Source organism: Marmota marmota, unplaced genomic scaffold, assembly GCF_001458135.2.
Source record: "Marmota marmota marmota unplaced genomic scaffold, marMar, whole genome shotgun sequence".
Taxonomy (NCBI): domain Eukaryota; kingdom Metazoa; phylum Chordata; class Mammalia; order Rodentia; family Sciuridae; genus Marmota; species Marmota marmota.
This window is the reverse complement of record NW_026000026.1, coordinates 83,900,572-83,913,073: the sequence shown is the minus strand read 5'-3', so window position 1 is coordinate 83,913,073 and position 12,502 is coordinate 83,900,572. Positions and strand designations below refer to the sequence as shown.

The 12,502-nt window shown below is 36.0% G+C and overlaps 1 protein-coding gene across 1 annotated transcript in view; it reads right to left on the bottom strand.

Annotated features, from left to right (window-relative positions):
- Window positions 1-12,502, bottom strand: part of Fbn2 (fibrillin 2) — a 232,106-nt gene that overhangs the window by 29,231 nt on the left and 190,373 nt on the right. Inside the window, exons 43-52 of the mRNA XM_015500761.2 lie at window positions 10,723-10,848; window positions 9,996-10,148; window positions 8,782-8,850; window positions 8,145-8,270; window positions 7,832-7,957; window positions 7,102-7,227; window positions 5,286-5,402; window positions 3,645-3,773; window positions 3,036-3,155; window positions 36-161 (exon numbers count right to left, since the gene is read on the bottom strand). Of these exons, the coding sequence (XP_015356247.2) occupies window positions 36-161; window positions 3,036-3,155; window positions 3,645-3,773; window positions 5,286-5,402; window positions 7,102-7,227; window positions 7,832-7,957; window positions 8,145-8,270; window positions 8,782-8,850; window positions 9,996-10,148; window positions 10,723-10,848 (1,218 nt within the window). The remainder of the gene's footprint in view (window positions 1-35; window positions 162-3,035; window positions 3,156-3,644; window positions 3,774-5,285; window positions 5,403-7,101; window positions 7,228-7,831; window positions 7,958-8,144; window positions 8,271-8,781; window positions 8,851-9,995; window positions 10,149-10,722; window positions 10,849-12,502) is intronic.

Genomic DNA, 12,502 nt, shown 5'->3' with positions numbered 1-12,502 from the left:
GTGAATTATGACTGAAAAGTCATTCCAAAACTTACCAAAGCATCTCCGTCCATTATCAGACAGTACGAAGCCAGGGGGGCAGATGCACTGGAAGCTCCCTGGGGTATTAGTGCAGGACCCAAAAAGACAGATGTTGGGATCTTCATCACACTCATTTATATCTGCAGAGCAGAGGGAGAATTTGTTAGTTTATTCAAATCCATACACTGTTTAATATCTGAAAATACGTTATTTGTCCACACCACAATAGTACACTACTAGCCAATGGAGGTTAAGTATGAAATAAGAGATTACATTATGTATATGCTTAAATTATGCTTTTAAAATAAACCATTTAATGCTTCGAAAGTCAAACATTACATCCAATTTCAACCAACTATATGTGAGAAGTCCTAACTCAGCACCAGCTCCTTATACTTGATCCTCAAGGTGTGTGTACAGCCACATGCCTACTTATGTGGCCAATTCTACATCTCATGCATCACTCAACATAGCTACTGACTAATCCACTTCCTGATCCTTTTCTCAATAATCCAAATGGAGAGCATGAAATCAACCTTATTTCTCCCTCTGACCATTTAAGCCCCATATGCAAATAGCACATGGCCTTCCATTCTACCTCCTCAGTGCTCCTCAACCCATCTTCAGTTGCCACCTGTATCATTGCAAGTCTCTTGGATTTCTGCACCTTTCCTCTCTTGCCTCACTGCCACCAGGATTGGTTGCCTTTCTAAAGAACCTAACTGATAACTTTGAAAATTTGTGCCTATGGAAGTAGGAGGACCCAGATACATTGAGAATGTTATCATTTCCCCCTGGTCCCAGAATGGTTCCTTAAAATAAATATGGATATCCCAGCAATGGTGTTTGGACACCTTTTTCATGGAAAGTGCACATTCCATGGGTTACTTTAACTGACTGAATCAATATTACATAACTTCAGGCACATCAGAATGTGAACTCCATGAGGACACGCGATGTTGCTTTAGCTTATGTTGCATCCTCAGCTCCTAGGGCATGATGTCTGTCGAACACTAATATCTTAATTCACATCAGCAGAATTTTAGTGAATGAGTCATATCACAGCCCTTCTAAAAACCAAGAATCCTTGTAATGCCTCCACATGGCCTGGAAGATTAAATTTAATCTTCTGAGTCAGCCCCATGATGTCCCTTACCATGCTTGTGCTGCCTGTTTTCAAATAGCCTCTTCTGTTTCCTTTCCCTCTTTCATTAGTAAATTCCCATCCAACCCAGAATGTGGTGGATTCTTTGTGATGGACTTTCTTGACCCTCCACCGTCTCACCATTATCAAGATTACTCACAAGCTCATACTGTACTCCCACATCCCAGACATGCCTCCAGAGCAGTATTTGTCATGACGACCATACAAAACAGAGTTGCTTACAGAAATACATCTCTCCCATTAGGCAGCAAGTTCCCCAAAGCCATTTTTTTGTGTGTGTATTTTTGTGTTTTTACCACCTAGAAAGGTGCCATGTGTTCACTGTAATGCCCGTGGAACATAGGAATGGATTTATGTGTGTGTACACACATGGTTATTTACACATGTGGAAGCATGTGTGCTCATGTTAGAAAGAATCATCTCAGAAAAACTGGTAGAAGAGACACTAGCCTAAAGGAAATATTCTTATAGTGAAGAGAGTTTAAAAGTCAAATTTTCAGAGATGCAAAATAGTGGCATGACTAAGAATGTTTACAGAAAGAAAAATATTTCTGAAGTTCAATAAGCTGTTAACTAAATCATAGATATCTATATTTTTCACTAAGAGAAAAGGTAGCCAAGATTATCTGAAACAAAGAGAAAAGGTAGCCAAGGTTACATGAAACAAAGAAGCATGTATATATATTTAAAATATGGTGGCTATAGCTGCTATTATTGGTCCATGAAGAGATGGATCATGGACACATGAAGAATCAAGATTAAATATGAAAAAAAAGAAGGGCTGTGACTGTGGCTGAGTGGTAGAGCACTCGCCTGGCACATGTGAGGCACTGGGTTAGATCCTCAGCACTACATAAAAATAAAATGGGGGTACCGTGTCCACCTACAACTAAAGAAATACAGTTAAAAAATAAGATAAGTTGTTACTAAAATGATTCTAGTATAACTATTTATTACTGTTTTAACTGGACAACCTGACAATAAACTATAAAAATCAGAAAATCAGCATGAGATACTCATATTGTCTAATAGTCTGAAATAATTAAATTCTATGCAGTAAATAAATGGCTCCTTTCAGCTTCAAAAACCCCTTAATGTAAACAGTAGAGCTACATATCTGTATATGGAATCTTGCCAAAAGTGATAGAATTTTAAAAATAGGCAATAGAAATCTTTAGCAATTCTTTCACGTTAGGAAAACCACACTAAGATGTTGGTGCTCCTGAATTTCAACAAGGCTGTAAAAAATAATTTGTATAAAAGTGAAATAAAGTGAACTGTAAAGAGGTCGACCTTCATCATGTCCACCAGGCAAGTCTGGGACCCACTTTTGATGTGGTTACAGTGTTCTTGTGTGCTGGAAGAGTTTCAACAGAAAAACATCTGTTATGACAAGTGGATTAATATTTTCTGTTTTGACATGAGGCCCTCCCAAGGAAAAAAATGTCTCAGCAGAATTGTGAAGATTTTCTGCTTCACATTTCTAGGACCCTAGACACCTTTAATAACTGTTTTAAAGTTGGGTGCCAAAGATTACAATTTTTGTAGACACTCTTTAAATTCAGTAGAAAGTCTCTGTTGATGTTTGGAAAAAAGATTAGAGTATGATGAAAATTCCTTGAGTAGCATAAGATTTCTGTTAATGAAAAATCCCATGTCCCTAAGTTTTTTATTCCTAGCATCAAATCATTTCTGATGGTTCAATAAAACAGATGTAGGCAGCTCTACATTTAATTCCTTAGCTCCACATGCTTGCAGTGACTGAGATTCAATCTATTTCCACCAGCTCTCTACAAAGCCTTATTAATACTTCACAAGCCGTTGACCTCAGAATGATTGCTAGTCTTACCAATGCAGTTCTCGCTTTTTACTTCATACCCTGGGGGACAGATGCATCTGAAGGATCCCTCCAAATTCTGACAGGTCCCAGGAGAACAAGAGCCAGGAAGGGCAACGCACTCATTAGTATCTTTAAAGAGAAAGAAGAGAAAAAATAACTAAAATACAAGATGATTGTTACACAAATTTATCTGCTGAATGATAATAACAGAATTCAGAGCTGGGAATGTAATTCAGTGGTAGAGCAAATGCTGGGGCACCATAGACAAATACACTTGTGATACTTTTCTGACATTCTGGATAGTACTTTTTTGGTAAGTTGTTAATTTTCTTGATTTTTTTTTTTTTTTGCTCACTTTTATTGAGCCACAGACAGCCTCCAGCTCTGTTCCCAATAAAACATTGCCTAAGACACATTCCCAACTGTTGGCTAACAACTTAGACCAAAATTACCCTACCACAGGTTATCTTGTTCATGTTATCTAATGATCAAATGAAATGTGAATGAGATTCCCTAAGTGTATGTGTGTGTGATGGCGGAGGGTGGGTGGAGTCGGGGGATTCACATTTTTGCACAAAACCAAATACTGTGAAGACCATATGTTGTTTAGAGGCTTACCTATACAGTTTTTGCCATCTGGAGTAAGTTCATAACCTTCATTACATAAACACTTGAAGGAGCCAATTTCATTGAAACACCGTCCATTTCTGCACACCTGACCGAAAAAGGAGCTGCACTCATCTATGTCTGTAAACAAACAGGAGTTAGCTTTTCAGAGACAGCTCTTACATCCATACAATGTCACTAGCAGAAACTTAAAACACATTCATTATTGTACATCTTCAAAAACCCTACGTTACAATTCCTCATCAGCACAGAAAAAAATGACACATAAGAATCATGTAAGTAATAAGGTGACATATATTCCTACTGTATTTCAACCACAAGGGTGTGTCTTTGGTATGAATCTAACTCATGAATTTATAACCAGATAAATGTTGAAGGTTTAAGGTGAAGCTTTCTATGTTTGTCCAACTGAAATATATTTCTTTTTCTGAATGTAAGGGGTTATCTGGGATTTAACATAATGGTCTAATCTGTAGATCCATTATCTGGAGATTAAGTATGTTAACCACAGAACATACAGAAATAATTGAGCATGCTAAATACAGAAAAATAAGTTAGTTTAAAAACACTCAGAATTGCAAACATAATACAGGATTAAGAAAACAAAAGGACATTAAATGTTACGTGTTTAGTGAAATTTCAAGATGATTACATGTGAGTGATTTCCTGGGTTGCTGGAGGACTGTACCTTGGTCAGAGCCATGCCTGTGTCTTCTAGTTCACTCTGTCTGTATAGTGCTTAAGAAACTACAGTCAAAGAGATGGGAGTTGAAAAAATGTCCAATTGGTTGCAAAAACATTTTCACAATTGCAGAATTTCGAAAAAATAAAGCCAACAGGAATGTGAGTCTGGTTAGTTCAGGAAGTGGGTGGGGTTAAGCTGTGATGGTCTCTTGCTCTACAAATCCTGAGTTACTTCCACACACCTTGCAGGGTCATGGAATTTAAACAAGGTAGGCTGCAAGGTACTGGCATAGTGCTTGGCAGGTGGGACACACATGTGTTGTCATTTTTTTTATTGCCTCCTCTAACTCACTTTAGGAACCTCTCCCACTCAGTATTAATTCCCAGGTCACATCTGTTATGTTAGTGTGCACCAAAGTCTATACACCTATATACTATGTATAGGAGAGTTTTCTGAGGGTTGATCTGGAAACCTAGTCACCATGCACTACTTTCCTGGGGAAAGATATCCAGTCTTCAAAAGTTGAGGGAAAAGGAAATTTCAACACAGTACATGTATTATAAGTATGAGGCTGCTGACGTTTGAATGCAAATCAAGAGTAGACCTGTATAAAATACTTGTAGTAGCATTGAAATAAAAAAAATGTCTATTTTCAATCTCATTTAAGAGGTGAACGCAATCTAAACCCTAAATCAGTTCCAAAATGTTTACAACCATCCGAATGCCTTTTTCTCCTGATTAGTCAACTGACAAAAAGTGTTAAAAACAGTGTATTGTCTCGATTATTTAGGCCAAAAAAATGATTTTAGTTAATGAGAAATTGGTCAATGTTATTACATATTTTTTGACAAGTTTTCCATTTTTATAACTGAATAGTTTTATTATTTCTTTCAGTGTAGTCCATAGAAATGAAGCAGAAGCAATAATGAACTGACCAATGGACTCACCTAGGCAGTCATTATTGTGAGTGAGTTCGAAGCCTGGGTAGCACAGACAGTTATAGGATCCCACGGTGTTTTTGCAAGTTCCGTTTCCACAGGGGTGCCGCTCACACTCATCGACATCTGCCAAGAAACACTGGCTTAAAGGAATTCAACTTTTAATTAGGGAAAAAAGAGTATTCACTTTGTGCAGATTTTCTCAGTATAGTACTAAGGATCCATATTGATTTGAGAAAAATAAGTAAGAGGTAGAAAAAAGTCAAAATCACAAAATTATATTAAAAAAATAACACTTTAATGATGTATAGGCACATACAGCACTCAGATCCAGCCTAATCAAGCATCCCATTACCAGAGATTCTTTAAATAAATAGGTCTGCTTATCAATTATAAATAAACTGACCTTTTGAAATAATAAAATAATTTGTTCTATTAAACATGACAAAAACTTGTTCAAAAGTTTATAGATAGACCTTAATTTGAGAAAACAAAGATAAACTTCAGTTTTTATTAATGTTAAACTTCAAACTCCAATTTGGAGTTTATTTAGAATTCATTATCATTAACCTTCCGAAAGACTGAAGTCAAAATACTCAGGCCATCCATCATAAAAGAGAGTGTACTCCTGGGACTGTGAATTCCAGGCTGCTAAAACTGTACCATGCAAAAAACAGGGCACTGCTCTTTAGGAAGGAAGCTCTGACTGAGGGGACTGATGGAGTTTAATCACGGAAGAACTGCTAAGAGTCGGGGCAGATGTCCTTCATGTGGATTTCCAAATCATAAATCTCATATATTTTTAGGCAAATCATACTCTCTGGGCATATAGGAAGTACAAAAAATTCCATGCAAATAGGATCAGAGCCTGTTCTCCTTTGTACAATTTTCCCTGTCAGAGTGGCAGAGGTTGGGGGTGGCTAGTGGGGGTGGAGTAGTTGGGGGAGTCTTAGGAGGCAATGGATGAGCTGAGAAGTTCTCCAGGTGTTCCTTGTTGCATGGATATACCATGAAGGAAATGAATTCAGGAATACCAAAACCTGATTTTAATATGCACCTAGATAGTATCTTGAATACCAAAAGAGTAGATGCATAACCCTCGCTTTTTCCACACTGAGAACATGCTAATTATAAATAGCCAAGTTTTAAATTTAATTTTCCTCCTTCAAGGGCAAAGCACAGAGAGCGTGCTCTGGCAGAGGCAGAGCCAATCGCTGACATCAGATTTAAGGAGTTAAGCTCAGTCCCAGCCTCAAGGCAACCAGCCCATCTGCCTTTGAAAGCTTATTAATCATCAGCTCAGCAAGTGCTTAACTGAACACTATTATCACTTAACTAACCATTATATTAGCTACTGGGAATTTTCAAAGAGTTTGGTTATATTTGCTTCTACAACTATTTTAAGTGATAAAATACACAAGATGCAGATAAATTCTGAATTATTAAATAATTTGTGCAAAAGGAGTGTGTAATGTTGTGCCCTATAACCTATTAATACTGTCACTCTTACTACTCCCTGGCATTCCTAAACTCTCTTTTGAGGGGGAATCCAGTGGGGTAAAAAGGAGCCTGTACTGTGAACTTTACACAGCCTCCAGCATCTCAGAGTGCGTGTCCGGCCACATGTCTTCAGAGGAGAAAAGTTGAGAATCACCGAACCAAGGAATACTGTGTTATGTCCCTGCCTGCAAACTGTGCTCTGAATAAAAAAAGGCTTAAACGGTTTAACATGGCAGCGACATGGTAGTCACTGATGGCACTTGACAACTGTAATCTATCTTGGAGTCTCAGCCTCACTTCGCTCCCTGGAACTAAATGTTCTTACCCATGCACATGGTCTGGTCTTGAGAAGCCTTAAAGCCATTGTGGCAGATGCACTGGTAACTTCCTTGCAAATCAACACACAGGCCATGACTGCAAACGTTAGGAATTTCTAAACATTCGTTGCGATCTATAACAAACAAAAAACCCCCATATATTACACATATCTGATTTTTATTAAGATTCCTTCATTTTTCACAGATGCATTTTTTCTAACCTGCTATTAGTTATTACAGACAGGCTGAAAATGAACCATAACAATAGCTGAATCAAAATAAGCAGGGCTTTCAAAGTATCCAAGCCTCTTTTTTAATCATGAAAATTTTTAGGTTGATTGGTATCAAGGATACTATTTTATCCCAGGGAAATCTATTAAAGGGACATCTTTTCTTAATAAAATCATCTAAAATATATGGTGAAATAGGTTCTCTGTAAATAAACAGACTAAGTTAGAAAATCTTTTCAAAATTATTCTTGAAGTTATATTTTGTTAGAAACGTTTGGACTACCCTCCCCTCTTTCCCTTTTTGTAGTACTGGGAATTAAACCAGGAGTGCTCTACTACTGAGCTACATTGCTAAATTGCCCAGGCTGGTCTTGAACTTCGATCCTTCCCTCAGCCTCCCAAGCCACTGGGATTCCCTGCGTGCACCACTGAGCCCAGCTTTGTACTCCCTTTTAGTGTAGGAAATGCAAAGGCTCTTGTGTGTGGTGCCTGTGGGCCTCTTTCTTACCTACACAGGCCCCATTGGGTGAGAGTTTGAAGCCTGCAGCGCATTCGCAGCGGTAGCTGCCAGGACTGTTGATGCAGTCTGCATTTCTCTGGCAGAGGTTGTCGCCATTACTGCACTCATCAATGTCTGAAAGAGCAACAGTTCCAAGGTAAAGAGGCATTCATCATTGCCTTAGGATAACAGGCATGCCACCATTTTGATGAGCAAGTCTTAAAGGACTTCAGAAGAAATAATGAAAATCAGACTACAGTTTAAATGCCATTTATGTACACCAAACTCTTTTTGGTTAAGGACATATATTATTCAGAATTACCTTCACAGACCAAGAGCAGATCATTGTAACTGAATCCTGTAGGGCATTCACAGCGGAAACTGCCAATCTGGTTAATGCACACACCATTTGCACAAATGCCTGGAATCTCTTTACATTCATCAATGTCTGAAATTGAACAGATTTGGTAAGGTATATGTGATTCTGCTTAATGTATTTGCCATATAACCTCAAATAATGCTATGCATACCTGGAATGAGAATGCACATTCAGTGTCATAAACATCAAATGTCCATAATAGCAGAAATGGCTTTGTGGTTTATGAAAACACACAAACCATAAAATGGATGAATTCCTCTAAATAGCAGTGGAAAAATGTAAGTGACTGATAAAATGCACAAGTTCCTGGGGAACCAAGCCCCCTCTTCAAATTGTGTATCAGGTCACCCTAACTGCCACTACTGTATAACTATTAAAGAACTATCAGAACTCAATCACCAGACTCTGCTGATGAAATAATACCACTATTCACTTGGTTAGTCAGTAAGCATGTTTTTTCCTCTCTGGAATTCAGGTTATTGTATTTTGTAGTTCCCTTAAAAAAAACTGAGTATATTTTAGTAGAACATATATATATATATATAATATATATATATAAACATAATCTGGAAAAACTCACCAACAGCTTTTCCTGTGTGAATGTCAAAGGTGAATCCAGGAATATTTCCACATATGGTTTTAAAGTCAGCTTTAAAATATAAATAAAACGATGTACTCTTAACATTCTGAAGCTCATTCATTCAAATTAACATTTTATTTAATAGTATTACTTTTACAAATATATTTTATATTATTGACAACCAGACATTCTAATTTCAATTATATTTATTTGGTGACTGAGTACTTCTGCAAATAGTGGATCTAGGTATTCTCTAACATTATTGTTATTTCTATCAAGTAACTTTTTACTGCTCTAATATTAGATGGTAAGTATATCATTATGAGATTCAAAACATCTTCTTAGGACATTTAAACTTATTTTCTTATGATATACAGAACTTTAAAAATTATCCAATACACATAAATTGGAAAAACAGATTATAGCATGAATTTAAGAAAGGATTATGATCACATAAGGACACAGATAGGAAAAATGGTTTTGTAGTGGAGACACAGGTTAACAACCAATAATGAATGAGATGTGAATTTTGTCTTTTTTTTTTAAATCAAAAGCATCTATTTGTTGTAATGTTGAGGAGTAAAGAATGATTCATTATGAAATAGAACAGAGACTGTGACAGCTTTTCCTATATATAATTCACCAAACCAATGGAAACTTAAAAGAGTATTAATTTTTATGAAGCAAAATGCTTCTGATGCCCACTGTTACACAAGTGATTAAATTCTTGAAAAGAGCACTAGCTAAAACTTGTAATGTATACTTTTATTTCAAGCACTATTAAGGCAAGGGTTTTGTATATACATCTTTGGTATATACACCACCAATACACACTGAGCATCCAGATTCTCAATTTAATGATTTCCAATTGCCTGGCAATATGAAAATTAGAATTTATATACATCATCTCATTAATCATTATTACAACCATATGAATTATTCCCTGTCACTATTTATTAGTAATCTTTATTTTACATATGAGGAATTAGTTTCAGAAAGGATAAATTCTCTACAAGGTAGCATAGTAATTGGCAGAAATTAGTGTTTTGACTTCCAAAGAGGGCCACTTGGGAAGCTAAGCCCAGATGATGCTCCTGGATATTGTCAGAACCGAGCTTCTCTGGTTATAGTACATGCTGATTTTTAGTGAAGTGTTATACTTAGGTGGGCATCACTAACTCAGCCTTCAGTACAAGTGTGGGCTGCATGCTTACCTGTTCCTGGTGTTGGGCAAGGTTCACAAGGTTTGTTCCAGGCTTTGCCAACATTGTATGTGCAGCAGCACATCCTCTTTGTCACATTAAAAGGCAACTCATTTTCACAAGTGGTTCCATTGTAGCTTCGGTAGCAAAAGCTTTTTCTCATGTCTACACAGAGAAAAATAAACTAGCTATTCATATCAGCTAGCACTTCATGAAGTCCTCACACCTGCAACATTATGCTTTCTTGATTAACCCAACTGAAAACAAATTTTCTTTGTATCATTTTAGGTATCTTAAAATAACCTTTTAAATTAGTAAGTCATTTTTATATTAACATCTCCCTTTTTTAGATAAGGGATTTCATTTTTAATTTTCTTGGGATACAATATTAATATATATCTGTATCTCTGCTCAAACATGTTTACTTAATTTTAAAAGAGTTAAGTATTAAATTTTGCATGTTCTTTTATTTTATAACAGTTTTATTTATATAAATGGAGAATTAAAATTATTTTAGGATACATAGCTGCAAAACTTGATGAAAATTTTTATTTTGGATTTTTAAAAAATGTAACTATATAGCCAAAAGGCAAAGTAGTCTATGAGATTCTTAAATACTTCAGTATTCATGAAAATTTAATTTACAAACATTCTGAACAATAATTCTGAGAGAGAAGTCCCTTACGTGTGTAGTCAACAACTATGGCTTAATTAATTAATCTCAGCAGCCTGTACTTACCCATGCAATTGTGGCCTCCATTGACCTGCATGTACTCAGGTGGGCAAATGCAGGTGTAATTTCCCAGGGTGTTGTAGCAGGTTCCAGGCCCACACACACCGGGATGTGCAAAACACTCATCAATATCTTGAACAGTCAAAATATCCACAAATCAATAAAGACACACACACACACACACACACACACACACACACACATATATATATATATATATAAATTATACATAAAATTATTTTTTCTTTACTGAGGATTGAACCCAGGTGCTTTATACCACTGAGCTGTAACCATAGATTTTAATACTTTTTTTTTTTTTATGTCGAGACAGGTTCTCACTAAGTTGCTGAGGGTCTCATTAAGCTGCTGAAGTTGGCCTCAAATTTGTGACTCTCCAGCCTTAGCCTCCCAAATTGCTGGGATTATGGGTGTGCATCATAGTACCTGGCTAATAAATATACTTTTGATAAATTCATGTTATTTAGATTACTGAACAGAAGCACAGATGATTCCCTAATTCCATATTTATACAAAATTTAGAAATAAAGAAAATATTCAAGATACGCATTTAGATGACACAGGTATATCTTCCTTCAAAAGAAAAAAAATATTCCCCCATATTAAAACAGAAATATAAATCTTATAAAGAAATTACTCTAAGGTGGCAAAAATTAATTTACTTGGTACCTATATATTTTTTAATTGAAATTCATACTCTCCAAATATAATTTCTTTAAAGTCTGTTTTTTATTTCAACTTTCAATTAAATGGAGGTTATGAGAAACTTTATAGCTCCTTTTAAATCAACACCTATTGAGAGATTCTAGAAGCAGAGTAGCTGCATATTTTTTTTCTTATTAAATCACATTTCTTCCAGATCATTTACCTAACATGTTTCAAAAGAAAGGCTATAGGGCTGGGGATGTGGCTTAAGCGGTAGCGTGCTCGCCTGGCATGCGTGCGGCCCGGGTTCGATCCTCAGCACCACATACAAACAAAGATGTTGTGTCCGCCAATAACTAAAAGAAATAAATATTAAAAAAATTCTCTCTCTCTCTCTCTCTCTCTCTTAAAAAAAAAAAGGCTATAACCAAAAGAATTATGTTACATGTTTAATGTTCATTTTTAGAAGCATCGTTCATTCAACAAATAAATACTGAGATTCTACTTTAGTGATAAATATAAATAAAGTGTGGACTTTGGTTAAAGAAACTCCAGTCTAGTAACAATAAAGGTACCTAAAAAGGTTAATGATAATGCCATGTGAGGGAACAGAAGCAAGAAGGGGTCCACATAACCTCTGAACTTCTTTGCATCATATCCAACGTTTTAAAAATGACTGAATAGCCAGGTGCAAGGGACCATGCTTGTAATCTCAGAGACCTGGGAAGCTGAGGCAGGAGGATCACAAGTTCCATGCCCCAGCAATTTAGCAAGACCTTGTCTCAAAATGAAAAATAAAAAGGGTTGGGGGTGTGGCTCAGTGCTAGAATGTTCCTGGGTTCAATCCCAGGTGCAAACAACAACAACAACAACAACAACAACAACAAACAAACCAAGAATAAAACTGAACAATATTAACTTAATAGTCGCATTACATTTATGCTGACCTATTTTTCTTATATAGAATACATTATTAATATTTTCATTAACTATGTATTTAATACTGTATGTTTTCATACTCTATTTTCCCATTTTATTTAAAATATATTTTAAAAAATTTATAGATGAACACAATATCTTTATCGTTTATTTATTTTTATGTGGTGCTGAAGATCAAACCCAG